At 50.4% G+C, this 18,010-nt stretch overlaps 1 protein-coding gene across 1 annotated transcript; it reads left to right on the forward strand.

Annotated features, from left to right (window-relative positions):
- Positions 1 to 6,778: 6,778 nt before the first annotated feature.
- On the forward strand, positions 6,779 to 12,137 carry SOX9 (SRY-box transcription factor 9). The gene is made up of 3 exons (XM_082679481.1): positions 6,779 to 7,556; positions 8,533 to 8,786; positions 9,321 to 12,137. The coding sequence occupies exons 1-3, from the start codon at positions 7,126 to 7,128 to the stop codon at positions 10,163 to 10,165; spliced, it is 1,530 nt and encodes a 509-aa protein (XP_082535607.1). The 5' UTR covers positions 6,779 to 7,125; the 3' UTR covers positions 10,166 to 12,137.
- Positions 12,138 to 18,010: the final 5,873 nt, after the last annotated feature.

The following is an 18,010-nucleotide window of genomic DNA, read 5'->3' on the forward strand; positions in this document are numbered from 1 at the left end:
AAAGCAGGGAATGGGTGGAATTCAGAGGCTGAATTCTGATGGAAAGCAGAACGGGAGACAACAGCAGTCTTGTCCCCTTTGGATGTTCAGGCACATAGCCCGCCCACCAAGCAATGTCCACTGAACTGATTTATGTGGGAGCTGAGGATGACTAAGGTTGGGCTCTCTGGGACAGAGATGACAAGGGAAAGAATGACAGGAAAGGGTATGGGAATGGAGAGAGCAAGATGTCCCCACTGCGCTGTGCTTCCTCCACCCAGAACTGTACTCCACTATCTGGGGTCCTGCAGACAACACTCAGACCTATGGGGCCCGTTCCCGCACAGCCGTCCGGGGTGACCCACACCTTGGAAATCTGCAAGCACCAGAGGCACCTGGTTTGCTGCCCGTGATACCTCATGCGTTTAGGACAGTTGAGGTTCAAACAACAGCTGGATTCGGGGCTCCTTCACGGGCCAGGCCTCTGGTGGAGGAGCAGACCCTGGAGGCAGGGGGTGAAAGCCAGGATAGGGCATGTGAGCCAAGACTACCCACCCTACCTTCCTTTCCTACTGGAGATAGAACCCTCCTTCCATCAGACACCACTTTTCCGAGGACAGCCTCCCAACCTGTGAGACGTCGCCACTGCTCCCAGAAAGGGAGTATTGAAGGAAAAGATGCCTCCGTTTAGGGCTGTCTTAGACTACCTGTCCCTTTTGAAGAATAATAAATGCCCTGAGGTCCGAATCTCTAGTGACCCTACCCTTAAATTATACGGAGAACTGCTATTTGTCTCTGCGTGGCGCGTGGCTATGACGGCAGGTGAGAAGCCGGCAGTTTTGTGAGCTTTAGGGGCACCGGGGAGGGAAGTCGTTTCTGCCACCACTCCTGCCTCGTCCAGGCTGTTGGGCCTTCTCTCATGTTTCCTCCCACCAGGAAACTGGGGGAGCAGCAGGTTCCAGCCCAAGAACTCAGTGAGACATAAGCAATCTGCTCTTTCCCATTGGAAGTACACCCGTGTTGTCCCAAAGATGGAGACACGGACACTGTGAGAGTTTTCTGGGTCTTAACGATGTAAAGGCGAGGATACAAAAAACAACCACGACAGCAACAACACAACAAAAACCCTGTTCTCATCTATGCCAGGCCAAATCTCACGCTGGTCAAAAAGGGCGGGCGGCGGGGGTGGGGGGGGCATTTAAGAGTTTACTTACTCCTTTTACATCAGTGAAAGGGCCTTGGGAGAAAAATGTCACGGAGAGAAGAAAAAAAAAGAAAAAGGAAAAGAAAAGAAAACCTGCTTTCTCAAAATGCCTCATCTGCCTATTGGAAGCTGGGAGAGAACCAGAGACACCCCTTGCTTCTCCCTTGAAGCAACCCCGGGAGGGAATCAGGTCATCATGCTGCCTGTCCTTCCTGCAGGATTGCGGAAAGCGACGCGGACCAAGAAATTAATTTGAAATAAACAATGACAAGGCAGGAAGCCCAGCGGGTCCCCCGGGTTCCCTGTGGCCCCCACCTGGAGAACCCCCAAGGCTGTATAACCAGGCTCTCGGTCCGCCTACCCGCTACCGTTTTTGCGACGTCACAGCTCTGAGAACCCTCCGCCTTAAGACTTCACTCCGGGGAAACTCGAAAGTTGGGGGCTGACCTCATGGCCTTGGCCTTCCCGGGGCCCTCGGGGCAGAACGCGCTACCGCTGCCGCCTGCGCTCCGACCGGAGGGCAGGCGACCCAGCTGCGCTCTCTGCCCTTGAGCTTCGCCCACGCCGCTCCGAAGCGGGGCCCAAGTCTCGGCAGGAAGGATGCCCGGCTCGGCCCTGAGAACGTAGAGGTGCCAGAAACCCGGGAGATGCGTTCTGCCCCAGGGATAGAAAAGGACTGCGAGAAAGACACAAGATAATTTGTCTTTAATTCTGACAGTTATCTGCGTGATTGTTCAATAATAGCATTTCTCCCTTTTGTAGCTGGATGGAAACATTTCCCAGATTCATAAAGATCCGAAATAATCGCCCACCCCTGAGGACATCTTAGAGGAAGCAGCTGTTAGAGTCCCCTCAGGCTGAGATTAAGTCCTCGCTCTAGAACCCGCCGTCCCTTTGGGGAATCGGCACAAAAGTCCTGAGAATCTCAGCTCTTTTCTGTCGGTTCCTTCCCTGGGACCGAACACACCCTGAACCGAAAGGGGACCCGAGGGGAGGCAGGTGGGAATCTGATCTACAGAGGAAACTCCTGGGGGCTGAAGTGAGCGCCCTGACCCTGTGGAGCCGTCGGCAACCGAGGCACCGCTGCGTCGAGCGCTTATTTTATTTGTATTTTTGAAACATCAAGGCAAAAGCACCTTCAGCTGAAAATGCCTGAGAGATTTTTAAAAGAGGAAAATTGTGGAGGGACAAAAAAAAAAAAAACAACACTTGGCCCAGGAAATTTCCCGCAGGCCGTTCTAGGGATGCATGCGTGGAAGCAATCCGAATGATGCGTGGCTCCCTTGTACCTTGACTAAAAACAGATATTTTCGAAAAAGTAAGGTTTAAAAAAAAAGCGCACACTCCCTTTGGAAGCCAAGTCCCTTTGGGACTGGGACTGAGACTTCCCCACTCCGACCCCTCCATTCCCCCTCGGATAGCCGGCCAGCCCTGGACTAGCTCATCCAGTCTCTTGCTTTGGCTAGGGTCTGCGCCCCCGGCCCGGCCGGGTCATAGGGGAGCACACTGACGGTTCGTGCCTCCTTCACCCGACACCTCCTCCCGTCCACCTCACCCCCTTTTCTCTTCGAAAACAGAGAGGGGAAGAAAACTGAAATGCCCCTCTCGGCCTGCAGTTTTAGGGGCGCTGGAATTATATAGTCTTGGGTGACACTGGTCGGTTAATCTCCCAGAGTAGGGCGCCCGTTTGGGGAGAAATTTACATGGAGAAACATACAGTCACATGCGTTTATGGAACGTGTTGCTGGGAGGTCTGGAGGCCTGCGATGTCCAAAGATCACATTTATTTGGCCGGTCAACAGATATTTATTGCGTACCTAACGAAGCGACCTGGGACTTTCCTCTGCTCTCTTGCTGTTGCCGTCCGGCCCAACGCTTGTCCTGGGACAAGCTTACCTGCCGCTCCTTTTCAAAGAGAACTGGTGTCCGGCGCAAAGAGCGACAGGCAAACAGGCTCCACGCCCAGTGAAAAGTGCTAATTACCGAGGAGCGGTTGGCAGCGGAGGGAGGGCCAGGGACCTAAGTGTTCCGCCAGGGACTGGGGTCTTTGACCTCAAGGGAACCAGGCCAGGGGAACTGGCACAGAGAAGGGGCATCCCTCTTCCTGAGCACTTATGTAGAAAACGTTGCCCGGGGCTGAGATCTTTGGGAGATGCTGCCGCTCTCACCCCGACCAATTTCTTCCAGGACTTGCCTCCCTGCAGAAAACGGATTTAGACACAGTCCCCACTTTTGCTAAGGAATTTTGTAGAGGGAGGTCGTGGTCCTTAATTCCCCAGGCAAAGGGAACCCCATCCGCTCACACCGTCCACCCCCATCCGAGACGGAACCCCCCCCCAGACCCCCGGCGTTTGCGCCAGCCCCCCTCCTCCCCCCGAGCCAGGGAAACTTGCTCAGCGCCAGCACCCCTGGGCTCCTGCCTGGGCTCCCGCGTAGGCGCGGAGGGAGATTGGCCGCCCGAGCTGGGGAAATTGAGCCCGGCGCCGGCCCCCGACGCCGAGAAGTAGAGAAGCGGTGGTGGTGGTGGGGGGGGGTATCCCAGACCTCGGTTTCCCGAGGTTCCCCTTGGGATCCACTCGCACCTCCAAGGCTCCGCTCCCGGCGGCAGACCTCGCGGCGCTGGCTGCGGAGCGGGACCCAAGCGCGCGACTCGGGATCCGTGGAGTGCGGTCCATAGCCTGCCCCTTTTCTTGATCTGCGTCCTTTTCCTCCCTCAGCCCCACTAGACTGTTTAGCTCCCAGGCAGAGCGCTCTGGCTGAAACTGGGCCGACAGCCTCAGTTTCCCGATCTGTAAGCGGAACATTGTGGCACGGGTTTCTTTCCCTCGGGTTCTCTCTGACTGAGGTTCTCCGGTCGGGGACTGCGAGCGTTCTTCCCTGGGCAGGTTAGGGAGGTCAAGGGCGACGCAGAAGAGCCCCGGCAGAGAGGTGGAGGAGTGTTGGCACCCGACCGCTTGCAGAAAGGCAGGATCGCCCCCACTGGCTAATGGACGGTGCTCACGGGTCAGAATTGGCCTGGTCCCGGCACGCCGAGAAGAGGGCGACGCGTGGCACCTGGGAGCCCAGGGTCATTGTGGTCTCGGTGTCCCCGTTCTGTGCAGAACAGAAACGTCAGGCATCTCGAACGCTTTTTTTTTTTTTTTGCCCCGTGCCCTAGACACACACCTCCCAGTTCCCCTAACTGGGATGCCCAGAGGTGGATCCGCACGGGAGGGGATATCGAGTAGGAATTTCTGCCGAGATAAATCTCAGCAGCAACACGCAGTCCTGACTGAATGGAACACACCACCCCCTCTCCACCACCGTCTAAGTTTTCCGCAGTTTCTGTGTCAGACAGTTTCTGGGCTTTTGGCGCCCCCTCTGGATACAGCTAAAAACTGCAGTCCGTTTTTAAAGTCAACTGATTGTTTACCACAGGTTTTCAAAAAGATACAAAAATGCTGGCATCAAACGAACAGAAAAGGGATACACCAAGGTAACTTATGATTTAAAATGCGATATATTACGTATCTCCTATTACGTAATTGTACTAAGAATATATTATGTGTACGTATTTATCTTGACAAATATTTAGTGAAATCCTCCAAAATATCTTAAAGTCACAGTCGTCTTCACTGCCTTTATGCCAGTAAACATGGGAATTACAATAAAATGCGACTAAATACAGATGGCCTGGTTAAAACTTCTGCCCGAAGTTCTGGCCTCTGAGTCCCCTCCTGGGTCAGGTGTCTGCGAAGGCACAGTTATACGAACAACTGTCCCCTCCCTAGGATACAGAAATCAGTCCATACTAACCGGGATTTTTTTCTCCTAAGAAAGGACGAAGCTGTTCTTATACTTTCCGAGCGTATTCACGGAGCCATGAATACAAGGCTATTGTATGATGTCTCTCAAACGGGTAAACAAGCTACAGGGTACTAAAGACATCCACTTGTGAGTTACATTCGTTTAAAAAGTAAATATTGTTTAACAGGTTTGTAGCTGACTACCTTCTGAAGAGTTCCATTTCCTGTAACAAATGTTGACTTCTTCAGAAAGACTTTCTTTTAAAACGAGATTTTAAAAAATTCTTCAAGGAAAACATTCTTTGAAATCTTGCAAGAGTGTCCGCAATTTGCAAATTAGAAATAAGAAGTCTTTGATATGATGCGGGCCGATGGACACTAACAATAATTTAATTCGGAGGCGAACATTGGCGAGAGCCAGAAAGGGGTGGGGGGAACATTTAAAACTGCATTTTCCACAGTTGTGCGTTTATTTGTGATTCTGGAGACATGTAACCCGCAGGCGACTAAGATTTTTCTTCTCTCCCAGAACAGAGAGCCAACCAAGCTCTAAGCAGTTCGTGTAAACACAAAGGTTGTGCTCAAATCACACGTGAAATACATCAGAGACACCCCCAGCCCCCTCCCCAGAACTCCGGAACGTCTGCAAGTCCTAAAGGACCCGACTAAAGTCAGGACGACAGGCGCTTCACCGCTCCAGGTGTTTTGTAAAAAAAAAAAAAAAAAAAAGGGCGAAAGCGGCACGACTCCACCAAAGTGAAGTGTTTTGTCTGCAGTGGTGCCCATTGGTTTGGCCTTTTCAAACCAAGGGACTGGCCTCAGCCTCGCGGCCCAGGACAGCCACATTCGCAAAGTTCGACTTCTCAAAGCCAGAGCAGTATGCAAACTCTTTCCAGGGGCAACTCTGCTGACGTTCTGATTCGACCAGAAGTGAAAAGCAGAACCTCCGAGCAGTCGCCCTGTCACGGAGGAGGGTCGGCGGGGTGGGGGGCTGGGGAGGGGGCGGCTGGAGAAGGACTTGTCAGAGTTCAAGGTCGGTGAGGCGCGCGGGACGGCTCCCGCGAGCGCGGGGCTGCGGCGTCGCTGCGGCCGCCAGCCTGAGCGGGGACCTCGCTGTGGTTTTCATTGATTCCCTTTGCAGGAGCGCAGCCGAATTCCGACCAGCCGCACCAGCCCCGGCGAACCAGAGCATGTTAAATCTATTTATATGGATTATTACCGAGGAACGGCGGGCGTTGAGTCACTAAAACTTTTGCTTCGCAATACAATTTCTAAGCGCTTTCGGCGGAGGCCGGCTCCAGGCGCGGAAACTGGGCTATGATTTAAGTCAGGAGCGACAGCTTTTCGAATATGGCAAACTCCGACTAAGTCCCCGGGACCGCGGAGAAAACAACGAACAGAAATGCTTGGGGGTGGGGAGAGATCCTAGTCTACACACATACACACAACACACACACACACACGGGCGCGCAAAGATTCGCGCGGAGACGGCACCGAATTCTGACATTACCAGAGCACGGCAAACTTACACACTTGGACGTCCCGGGTCCCCCGCTTTCCCCGCAGCACCCCACCCCCCCAACCCCCCACCGGCGGACCAGCGGCTGCGCTCCCCTCCCCGCTCCGCCCCTCCCCTCTCAACACCCTGCCCAGCGCCACAATCCTCCTCCCCCCCGAAGTGGATCCAATCAGCTGCCTGCCAAGCCCTGAAACCTGAAATGCCGTGCTGTGATTGGCTGACGTCTCTAAGGTGAGGGGGTGTATTTATTAAAGAGCCGCTGGGCTGGGAGTTGGAGAGCGGAGTGCGGAGCTTGAAACTGACTGGGAACTTGAGTGGCGCCGCGACTTGCCAGTTTCACTCCAGGAACTTTTCTTTGCAGGAGGAGGAGAGAAGGGGTGCAGTCGCCCCCGCTTTTTGCTTTCTTCCCCCCCTCCTCTCCAATTCGCCTTCCCCCACTTGGAGCGGGCAGCTGCGGGCTGGCCCCCGCGCGCCTTCCTAAAAGCTCGCCGCTGCGGCCGAGTGACGCGCCAGGCTCCCCGGGAGCCGCTCGCCCCGCGTCCGGGCAGCCGAGGGGAGAGTAGCCCGCGCCTCGAGCCCCCGAGCCGCCGCGGCTTCTCGCCTTTCCCGGCCACCCGCCCCCTGTCCCGGGCCTGCGTATGAATCTCCTGGACCCCTTCATGAAGATGACCGACGAGCAGGAGAAGGGCCTGTCCGGCGCCCCCAGCCCCTCCATATCCGAGGACTCGGCGGGCTCGCCCTGCCCTTCGGGCTCCGGCTCCGACACCGAGAACACGCGGCCCCAGGAGAACACGTTCCCCAAGGGCGAGCCGGACCTGAAGAAGGAGAGCGAAGAGGACAAGTTCCCCGTGTGCATCCGCGAGGCCGTCAGCCAGGTGCTCAAGGGCTACGACTGGACGCTGGTACCCATGCCGGTGCGCGTCAACGGCTCGAGCAAGAACAAGCCGCACGTCAAGCGGCCCATGAACGCCTTCATGGTGTGGGCGCAGGCGGCGCGCAGGAAGCTCGCCGACCAGTACCCACACCTGCACAACGCCGAGCTCAGCAAGACGCTGGGCAAACTCTGGAGGTAGGGCGGGCGCGGCAGGGTGGGTTCCGCGGCGGCGACGGGGGGCGCTGGCCGGGACCATCTCTCCGCGCCCCGCCTCCCAGCAGGAGGGAGTTGCCGGTCCCGGAGCGGGCGGGGGGGAGGCGAGGGGGAGGAATGGGGACGAGGTGTAACTTGGCTCAGAGTTTGACAAAGTTCTTGGATTGCTCTTGGGGGAAAGGGGGAGGGGGTAGGTGGAGCGGGGAGGGGCGGCGGGGCGCGGGGGGCGGAAGATGGCCAGAGGAGGGGAGAACACCAGCAGGAGACTCGGTGGGAGAGGGCTGCCGGCCGGATCTCCCGCCGCAGTGAAGTTCAATCCCAAGGAATTGAAATCCGCCTCCCCCTCCCTCGAACTGCGCTCCCCCGTGAAGCCCTTCGCCCACGGAGATGGGATGCAGGGTGGGGGGAGAAGCCGAGGCTAGAGGGCCCCGTGGCAGGAAGGAGGGGCGAGAAGGGAGGCTGCTGCTAATAGGTGGGTGCAGTGTGTGTGAGTGCGGTGGCGGGGGTGGGGGTGGGCAGGAGGAGCTCCTTTCAGATTAAGTGGTTTTTCAGAAAGTTTTTAAAGGGTGTTGCGGACGGAAGGGGGGGCGGGTATAACTCCAGTAGCAAAGGCCCGGAGAGCGGGAGCCGCGGGAAGCTATTTTCATCTCCAGGGTTTCCAAACTAGGAGAGAAGGGGAGAGGGCGGGGCGGGGAGGGTCCGCTCAGGTCGGTCTAGAAGAACGGAGATTTTTGTTTATTTCTTTTCTTTTACTTTTTTTTTTTTAAAGAAAAGTTTCGAGTTGCGGTAGTGGTTGGAAAGCAGGGAGGAGGGAGGAAGGGGGGCTGTGTTCGAAGAAGCCGAGGGGTGGGGGTCACCTCCCCCTCCCGCCGACCTGACAGCTCAGCCGGTTTCACGGAGCCCCCCTCCCTCTCTTTCTCTCTCTTTTTGTCTGCTACCCCCCCCACCCCGCCCCCAGACTGCTGAATGAGAGCGAGAAGCGGCCCTTCGTGGAGGAGGCGGAGCGGCTGCGCGTGCAGCACAAGAAGGACCACCCGGATTACAAGTACCAGCCGCGGCGGAGGAAGTCGGTGAAGAACGGCCAGGCGGAGGCCGAGGAGGCCACAGAGCAGACGCACATCTCCCCCAACGCCATCTTCAAGGCGCTGCAGGCCGACTCGCCGCACTCCTCCTCCGGCATGAGCGAGGTCCACTCCCCCGGCGAGCACTCCGGTGAGTCTCCTCCCGGCCCCCACCCCGGCCTGGCCACCGCGCCCCTTCTGGCACACCCCCGGGCCCCCAGCCACCTAGTGGGCTCTGCTTAGGGACCTGGCGCTCCCTGGGGAGGGAAACACACTAACCCCTGCGCCAAGTCCCTGAAAACACACACACACACACACACCCGAACCTAATCCCTGCACCCTAACAGTAATTTCTATTGCGGGGTAAAATGCCTTTACAGCCTTACAGGGCTTCTCCCTTTTTCTCTTTGCTCCCCCAAGCCTAAAAGCACACACAGGGCTCTTGTACAAGTAGCAATTTGGTCTTCCGGACCCTCCGGGCCTCAGACCCTCCCCTGATAAAAGGAGACTGCCGAGTGTGTACCGGCGAGTTAATCATTCAGCGATTTCTGTCGGGCGCAGCGCGCCTCCCCCGCGGATACGGGACACTTTAGCGGGGGAGGGGGGTCCCAGGAGGGTTCCTGAGACTAAAGCCTCCGTACAGCCCTGGTTGATTGCCCTGTGTTTCTTCCTCTATCGTCCTCAGGGCAATCGCAGGGTCCACCGACGCCACCCACCACCCCCAAAACCGACGTGCAGCCGGGCAAGGCTGACCTGAAGCGAGAGGGGCGCCCACTGCCAGAGGGGGGCAGACAGCCCCCCATCGACTTCCGCGACGTGGACATCGGCGAGCTGAGCAGCGACGTCATCTCCAACATCGAGACCTTCGACGTGAACGAGTTCGACCAGTACCTGCCGCCCAATGGCCACCCGGGGGTGCCGGCCACGCACGGCCAGGTCACCTACACGGGCAGCTACGGCATCAGCAGCACAGCTGCCACCCCGGCGGGCGCTAGCCACGTGTGGATGTCCAAGCAGCAGGCGCCGCCGCCGCCCCCGCAGGCGCCGCCGCCGGCCCCGCCGGCGCCCCCGCAGCCGCCCGCGCAGGCGCCCCCCCAGCCGTCCGCGCAGGCGCCCCCGCAGCCGCCCGCGCAGGCGCACACGCTGACCACGCTGAGCAGCGAGCCGGGCCAGGCCCAGCGAACGCACATCAAGACGGAGCAGCTGAGTCCCAGCCACTACAGCGAGCAGCAGCAGCACTCGCCTCAGCAGATCGCCTACAGCCCCTTCAGCCTCCCGCACTACAGCCCGTCCTACCCGCCCATCACCCGCTCGCAGTACGACTACACTGACCACCAGAACTCCGGCTCCTACTACAGCCATGCGGCGGGCCAGGGCTCCGGCCTCTACTCCACCTTCACCTACATGAACCCGGCGCAGCGGCCCATGTACACCCCCATCGCCGACACCTCCGGGGTCCCTTCCATCCCGCAGACCCACAGCCCCCAGCACTGGGAACAGCCCGTCTACACACAGCTCACCAGACCTTGAGGAACGCTTAGAGAGCGACGATGGCCATGATGATCGTAAAAAGAACCCAAGAAATAACGCAACCAACCAGAATTTCCTTTGGACATTTTTTTTTTTTCTTACCTTTAAAGACATGTACGCTGAAGGCAAGTCGAGCTCAGATTACAAGACAGAAACATTGACTGTCCAAACGCATTACCACCTTGTTGTGAATCAGTGGCCAGGCCACTCTTGGCTAGACGGACCAGCAGAACCGACGGGAAACTGGACTGGAAACCTTCAAAGCAAGCGTGGAGGGTGATGGAGATTCGTGTGACCAGTTGGCTCAGTCTCTCTGCCTGTTTGGACTTTGTAATTATTTTTTAGCAGTAATTAAAGAAAAAAGTCCTCTGTGAGGAATATTCTCTATTTTAAATATTTTTAGTATGTACTGTGTATGATTCATTACCATTTTGAGGGGATTTATACATATTTTTAGATAAAAAAAATTAAATGCTCTTATTTTTCCAACAGCTAAACTACTTAGTCGAACAGCGTGCCCTAGCTTTTCTTGCAACCAGAGTATTTTTGTACAGATTTGCTTTCTCTTACAGACAAACAGACAAAAAAAAAAAAAGTGTGTGTGTTGTATTAACCTACAGAAGCCACAGATTTGTGTTACGTGATCAGTTTGGGGGGTTAGCTTTGCTTAATTCCTCAGGCTTTCTGATTCAAGGAGGAGTTGCCTTAGAAAAATCAAGGCCTTACTTTGCAAATACGGAAGTAAACAATAGTCTAGAGACGATTTGGTAAGCATTTGGTAAGCTTTATCATATATATGTTTTTTAAACGAGAAAAACACCTTAAAGCCTTAAAACCATGCTGCTGGAAAATCCTTGTGCCCTCTTCTAGTGCATTTATCCTCCTGTGTTTGCTCGATCACCGCAACCTTAAGAAAGAAGCAAAAAGCAAGCAAAGGAGACGAAATCTGTTTGGGGAATGTTTCAGCAGCCAATACTGTGCCCCAGCACACTGCCCCCTGGTTGCCTGCCCGGGCCCCATGTGGAACACAGATGCTAGAATCCTCTCACTTACACTGTCACCTGTGCCTCTCTGAAAACCAGCAGTTAACTTCAAGACATTCCATGTGCTAAGATTATTTATTTTGTAAGGAGAGGTTTTAATTAAAAACAACAAAAAAATCTTCCTCTTTTTTTTTTAATTTTTTAAATTTACCTTCTTTAAAATAGGTTGTTGGAGCCGCGTCCTCAAAGGGTATGGTCATCTCTTGTTAAATTATGTCCTTAACTGTAACCAGTTTTTTTTATTTATCTCTTTAATCTTTTTTTTTATTAAAAACAAGTTTCTTTGGATTCCTTGTCCTAGATTTGTATAAATGCCTTTTTGTCTGTCCTTTTTTTTTTTCCTCTTTGTTGTTTTGTTGAAAACAAACTGGAAACTTGTTTCTCTTTTTGTACAAATGAGAGTTTGCAGATGTAGTGTATCACTGAGTCATTTGCAGTGTTTTCTGCCACAGATCTTTGGGCTGCCTAAACTGTGTGTGTGCGCGTGTGCGTGTGTGTGTGTTGTGACTCAATGTGTCAAAAGCGTGTGTCATCGATGTTCCCCTTCGTTTTCTCTTGGAGAGGGGGAGGAGCGGGGAGGGGGGTCAGCCCACTGACAGACCTTAATTCTTAATTCTGTGGCTGGGGAGTGAGGATTGCTTTTTAAAAAAGACAGCAAACTTTTTTTTTATTTAAAAAAAGATATATTAACAGTTTTAGAAGTCAGTAGAGTAAAATCTTAAAGCACTCTTATAATATGGCATCTTTCCATTTCTGTATAAAAGCAGATCTTTTTTTAAAAAAAATATTCCTGTAACTTAAGAAACCTGGCATTTAAATCATATTTTGTCTTTAGGTAAGGTTTGGTTTGTGTTTGTGTTTTGTTTGTTTTGCTTGTTTTCCCCCCCAAACCTTTTGTTTTCTCTGTGAAACTTACCTTTCCTTTTTCTCATCCTTTCTTTTTTTTGTATATTATTGTTTACAATAAATATACATTGCATTAAAAAGACAATGGCCTGTGGACTTACTCATCTGGTTCTCCTGTTAAAAGGATGGTTTGAAGAATTGGGGCACCAAAGGGATCATGACATCCCAATCATTGTGATGTTTTTTATTTTGTATGCGCACTTTTGGCAATCCTAAAACCTGCTCTGAAGAAAAGACTGTGTCCCCAAAACTCAAAGCAGAAGAATCTTGAAAAGTGCCACCCCATTAGGTCACATAGAGAATTACATGTCCGTAGCTGCCATTCTGGCAAAGATGTTTGTTGTGGTTTTAACACCCTCATGCTTCAGGGCAAAAGCTGCTCGCTTGAAGAAGTCAGAGGGGGAATATTAGCCCTGAAATCAGTAGCTTGTCAGAAGACAGAATGCCAAAGGGGGTTAGAGCAAACCTTCTGTGATTATGAACACATAGCAAAGAAACGGGGTGTCCATTGAAAAGGCAAAGGAAGCCAAAGTAAAACTGTCTGAAGGAGACCAGGGGGAAATCTGTCCCATCAAGTCTCCTTTATCTGCAGGCACAACGACATGAGATTCCCTTCTTTTTCTGTTCCCTCCAGTTTAACTCATTCTGAGAAGATGCAAAGCCGTCGTAGAAGTAGTAAGACCTAATCCTATTTTCCTTGGCCTCAGTTACATGGGAGTTTCCAGGATCAGAGAATCGTTCAGGTCATTTTTCATTAAACAGATGAAATCACTCCTTCCCTCCCACCCCCAACACTGAGACACCCCACCTCCCCCTGACACACACACACCCCAGCTGATTGGGGAAGTGATTTTAAGGGGGTGAGTCTGCATTCTCATCTCAGGCTGGTTTCACTACTGGGCCCACGTCTCTGACAGTCTTAACCAGCGTCCAAACTTGGTTATTACGTCACATTGTCTGTTTTTGCTTATGGGATTCCTGGCTTGTGTCCCACGCGAGGATCATGGCAACCAGGAACATGGTAGTTATCGAATCGAGGCAACATTATACTCTCCTCCTTTGCAAATTCCTTCAACAAACACTGATTGAGGGCCTGTGACCTGCGGGGTGCTGTGCAAATCCCTCCCTGCCCACCCCCCCTCACCCAGACGGCAGACTCTGTTCCTTGTTTGTGCCGTAGTATCCCTTCACTCAGGCCCAGAGTCTATCCTCCATGGGTACAAAATCTCTATTTTTCCCCCTTGCCAAAACTCACAGCGTCCTTTTTAAAAGTCTCCGTGCTGTTCATTAGTTCTTGTACACCCTTATGTGCCCTAAGCCTGTTGTCAATTAAAATCAACACATTCCATCCCATCACGACCACCCCTTTCCCCAAACCTCTACCGTTTGTCAGATTGCTCTCTCTTCTCCTAGAAATGTGCTCTTTTCCTCAGTGTGTAAACTTTGGCAGACTTTCTTAGAGCCAGAATGTTCTGCTGAGACATAAACTTGCTAGGTGACCTAGGGCAAGTCTCTTACTTTCCTGTTCCTCGGTTTCCCTTTTTGTTAAGAACGTTTATAATCCCTCCCTCATGAAACAGGGTTGTTTTTAGAGCAGTTTTTAGCAGGGAGCCGCCTGGGAATTGACTGCATCGGAATTGACGGGTCTCTACAGGATTCCTCCTACGTTAGAACAAGAAGGAAAGGGCAGAAAGGTTTTCACAAGCTCCCCAGGTGGGTCTGATACACAGGAAAACACAACAGACACTGGAGTGCAGAGCATGCCTCTGAATCAGCTCACCCCCATCCGCCGGATCTGGTCAAAGCCCAAGATCACCAGATTATAAAATACGTTAGAGGAATTTTTATTCTAAATCCAGAAATGCAGAGCTTATCACCTTGACAACAAGATCTTGATTGGAAACAGCAGAGTCCTCCAGACCAGAAAAAGCTTGTATGCAGATCCAGGGTTATTTGTTTATTTGTACTCAAAATAAAAGCTCTCTCTTTCTTAACTATTTTTACAAAAAGCGAATTTTTTAGCAAAATGGGATAAACAAAAGGGAATTGAAAAAACTCATTTACAATCAGGCTTTTGCACTATTATTAAAATTGAACTTATGGATTAGTTTGAGCTGTGTGTTTGACTTTCTCACCTCAACGCCGTCCCATCCCTCCCCTTCCCCTGATTTTGAGGCACCACGGTGGCACTTTTTAAATTAAATGAATTGATGAACTATTGCTATACCAGAGATGGATTTCCTATGATGCTAAAGAAGTTTAAGCTTCAGGGCTCATTGCTTGCACAGGCTCCTTTGAAGGCCCTGTACTTAAACTTGTATTTTTAAAATTTATATTCTTTTCTTAAAGAGCTCACCCCTCAAAAAAAAAAAAAAAAAGCTTCAGGCCCCACAAAACCTAGGTCTGCCCCTGACTACAGCTGTTGGGCAGCAAACCATGACATCAGAGACTGCAAACAAGATGCTTTTCTTTCTGTTCTCAGCAGTGCCTAATACACAGTAGGTGATTAATAAATACCAACCTTTTATCATATCCACGGACCTGATGGCAATGTCACAGAACAGGTTATTGGGAACCTATACCATAGCATTCTACCTCTTGACCTTACACGATTTTCTTATCCCTCTGAGACTCAAATGATTTTCATTTCTCGAATGATACTGTCTCGTGGGCATAATAGAGATTAAATGAAATAAAGCCCACAAGAAATGTTAATTACCTGTCCTTGCTCATTCTTTCACTTCCCTCTTCCTACTCATTTCTCTTTTTTCCTTTCTTACACCACCTTTCCCCTGTGTTTTCTTAGGATCTCCCATTGCTTCTTGCAGCTGAAAAAAAAGTTTGCTGGGCCCTGACTGGGCTACTCTTTTTCCATCACTCACAGACTAGGCCTGACTCTGGATATCTGAAGAAGAATCATTTTTAGACCAATACAACACAGGACAGGCAATGTCATATGTGCATTTATTTAAAACAACCAGGCAAAATGTGAGGCAATATGAACATTCCCTTGTAGTTTACTGCTAGATACGTTTCTTGAAATTTCAGGACTTTATGCTGAACTTAATCCAGTTACCGTAATTTCATGCTGCCATATTCCACTTTAGGAAGATGTATATGCCTCATTCTTCTCCTAAACATTTTTGGAACATCTCCTGTGGGTCAGGATTCAGCAGTGAACAAGATAGAGATAACCCATGCCCTCATGGGGTTTCCATTTTGGAGTGAAGAAGACAGGCGAAAACAAATAGTACTCCTTGATATTTTCTTGTTCACGTGCTATGAAAAAAAATGCAACTCATTAGGGCCAGTTGGGAGGTTATTGTAGCCATCCAGGTGAAAGATGATGGTGGCCTGGTCTAGAATGGCGGAGGGTCAAGGTAGATGATGGATTTAGGAATAACTTTGGTGGGACCTTCATGAACTCGCTTTTTCTCTCCTGATCTCCATCCATTTTTCACTGACATGAAATTTACTCTGACCCAATTTACATAGAGGGGACCCACTCTATCTTAGCCATTCCCTCCTGCCCACCAAGAATAATCTTGTACTAGTCTCTCTACTTCTTGATAAAATACAGATTCATGTATCTCACAATCTTCTTTTTCACCAGAGACATCAAGAGAAGGATCCAGTCCCTGGAATCCAAGAGGGTCTCCTGATCTCCAGAGACTTGGTTACGGCACCCCACAGGTTTATGGAATCAGAAATTTGGAAGGTGTGATGAGACGTCTTTTAGTTTGGTTGGACTCTCATTGCAAAATTCCTTTATCAGCATCTCAGTTGTTGAATGACTCCTCAGTGTTTCCTAGAAGGCTTGCATTGATTGACAGTTCACTTTTCCTATCAGGGAGATTTTTGATGCTGGAAAATCTGATCTCTGCAGTTTCCATCCCATTGTCCAAGGTGACCCACCTCTACACCAACATGATATGAGTCTTGTCTTTCTTCCAAATGACAGAGCTTCAACTATTTGTACAGTTTTCAAGTTTTCTTTTAGTTTTTTTTTTTGACCGTGTTAGAATTTCCAATACATTTTACATTATGATATGGTTCCCAAGCCCTTTCATATCTTGCCATTTTTCTTTGCGTGTACTTCACTTACCCAAATTTCTCTCAATTTAGCATGCCCAGAATTACTTCCAGGACTCCAGATATGGTTTGACTAATATGGAATACAAACAGATTCACCCCTTTTGTCATCGGAAATTGTGCTTCTATTAATTTAAATTTAAATTGTATTTGTTGTTGTAGTAGCCAAATCACCAGGAAGTCCTCACCAATCCTGTCATTGTGCAACTGAGTTTTTGAACTCAGTTACCAAGATTTACATTTACCTCTCTCTTGACAGGAGAGTGACATACACAGATTCAACGGAAGGAAAAAGAGGAAAAGGGACTGACATCATGGAGCCCGTACTTTGCCAGGCACTGTGACATGTTTTATATACATGATCTCTTTTAATCCATTTAATAACCCTTAGAGACAGGTGTTATTATTACAGTTTTATTAAGTAGGAAACTGAGGTTCAGAGAGATTAAGCAATGAACCTAAGGTCACGTAACTAGTGAACATTATAGACAGTTAGCATGGACTCCCCCACCCCACAGCCTGTCTCCCCTGCCCCCCAACCTAGTCCTGTTTTCAAAAGAGAATTTGAAATAGAGTTTTTAATGGAGAAAGGAGAATAAATTCTTTTGTTGTAGATTATGTCACAGGGAATATCTTTAAAGCAAAATCTGACCTACGACACACATCCCCACAGCCATAGTTCAAAACCTTCCAATGGCTACCTATTCGCTTGGAATAAAATCCAAATCCCTTATCATAGGCTATCATGTCCTACTCCAGGGGTTTGCAAATTATAGCCCACAGACCAAATTCGGCCCACCGCCTACTGTCGCAAATAATGGTTTATCAGAACATAGTCACACTCATTAACTTACATACTGTGAACGCGACTTTCATGCTATGGTAGTAGAATTAAGTAGTTGCAACAGAGGTCTTGGCCGGCATGGCTTAAAATATTCACTAGATGATCTTTACAGAAAAGCTTTGCTGACCCTTTTGCTACAGAGTCCAGCCCTTGCCTATTTCTGTGACCTCGTCTCTTACCATCATCCTCCTTATTCCCTATGTTGCCACCCTTCTGCTTTCTTTCTCGTTCTCGAATCTGCCAAGTTCTTTGCCACTTAAGGGCCTGTGTACTTGCTACTTCCTCAGCCTAAAAGCACCCTTTCATCAGAATTTTTGGTTGTTTCCTTCCCATTTTTCAGATCTCACCTCAAACATCACCTCTGCCAAGAGACCTTACCTGACCGTCCCAGATCAAAGAGCCCACACTGCTATCGCCCCAGTCGCTCACTCATTTTCCTGTATATTTTTGTTACACCATCACTTCCTGGAATGATCTTCGCCGTTTACGTTCCTCTCCTCTGACTAAGGCTTTGAACTTTGCTTTGTAACCAACTTGCCTCTAGTACCTAGAAAAGTGTCTGATGCATAACAGGGGCTCAGAAATTGTTTACTGATGAATTCATTAAGATTTCAAGTCGTTCTTATTGCCCAAGATTCTGAGGTAGGAATTGAGAATTAGGGGTTCAAAGGCCAAAAGTCATCTATTACTCTGTAATTAAATCATAAATTTAGTGAACATTGGATGAGCATTCGCTACGTGCCAGATAGGATTTGGGGACTCCAAAAGGAATAAGAGAAGGAACTCACAAGGAAAAGGATGGAGGTGAAGTAATTAAACCAACAGTAGTGTTGAGTGTTAAGTTAGAGGTGTGCACAGAATCCTATACAAACACAGAAGCTGGAAGCAGAGGGAGCCTTCTGGAGGAGGAGGTCGATTAGCTGAGGGGAGACATTTCAGACACAGAGAGGGGACTTTCTG

Source organism: Grampus griseus (assembly GCF_964374135.1).
Source record: "Grampus griseus genome assembly, chromosome: 20".
In the NCBI taxonomy this organism is placed as follows: domain Eukaryota; kingdom Metazoa; phylum Chordata; class Mammalia; order Artiodactyla; family Delphinidae; genus Grampus; species Grampus griseus.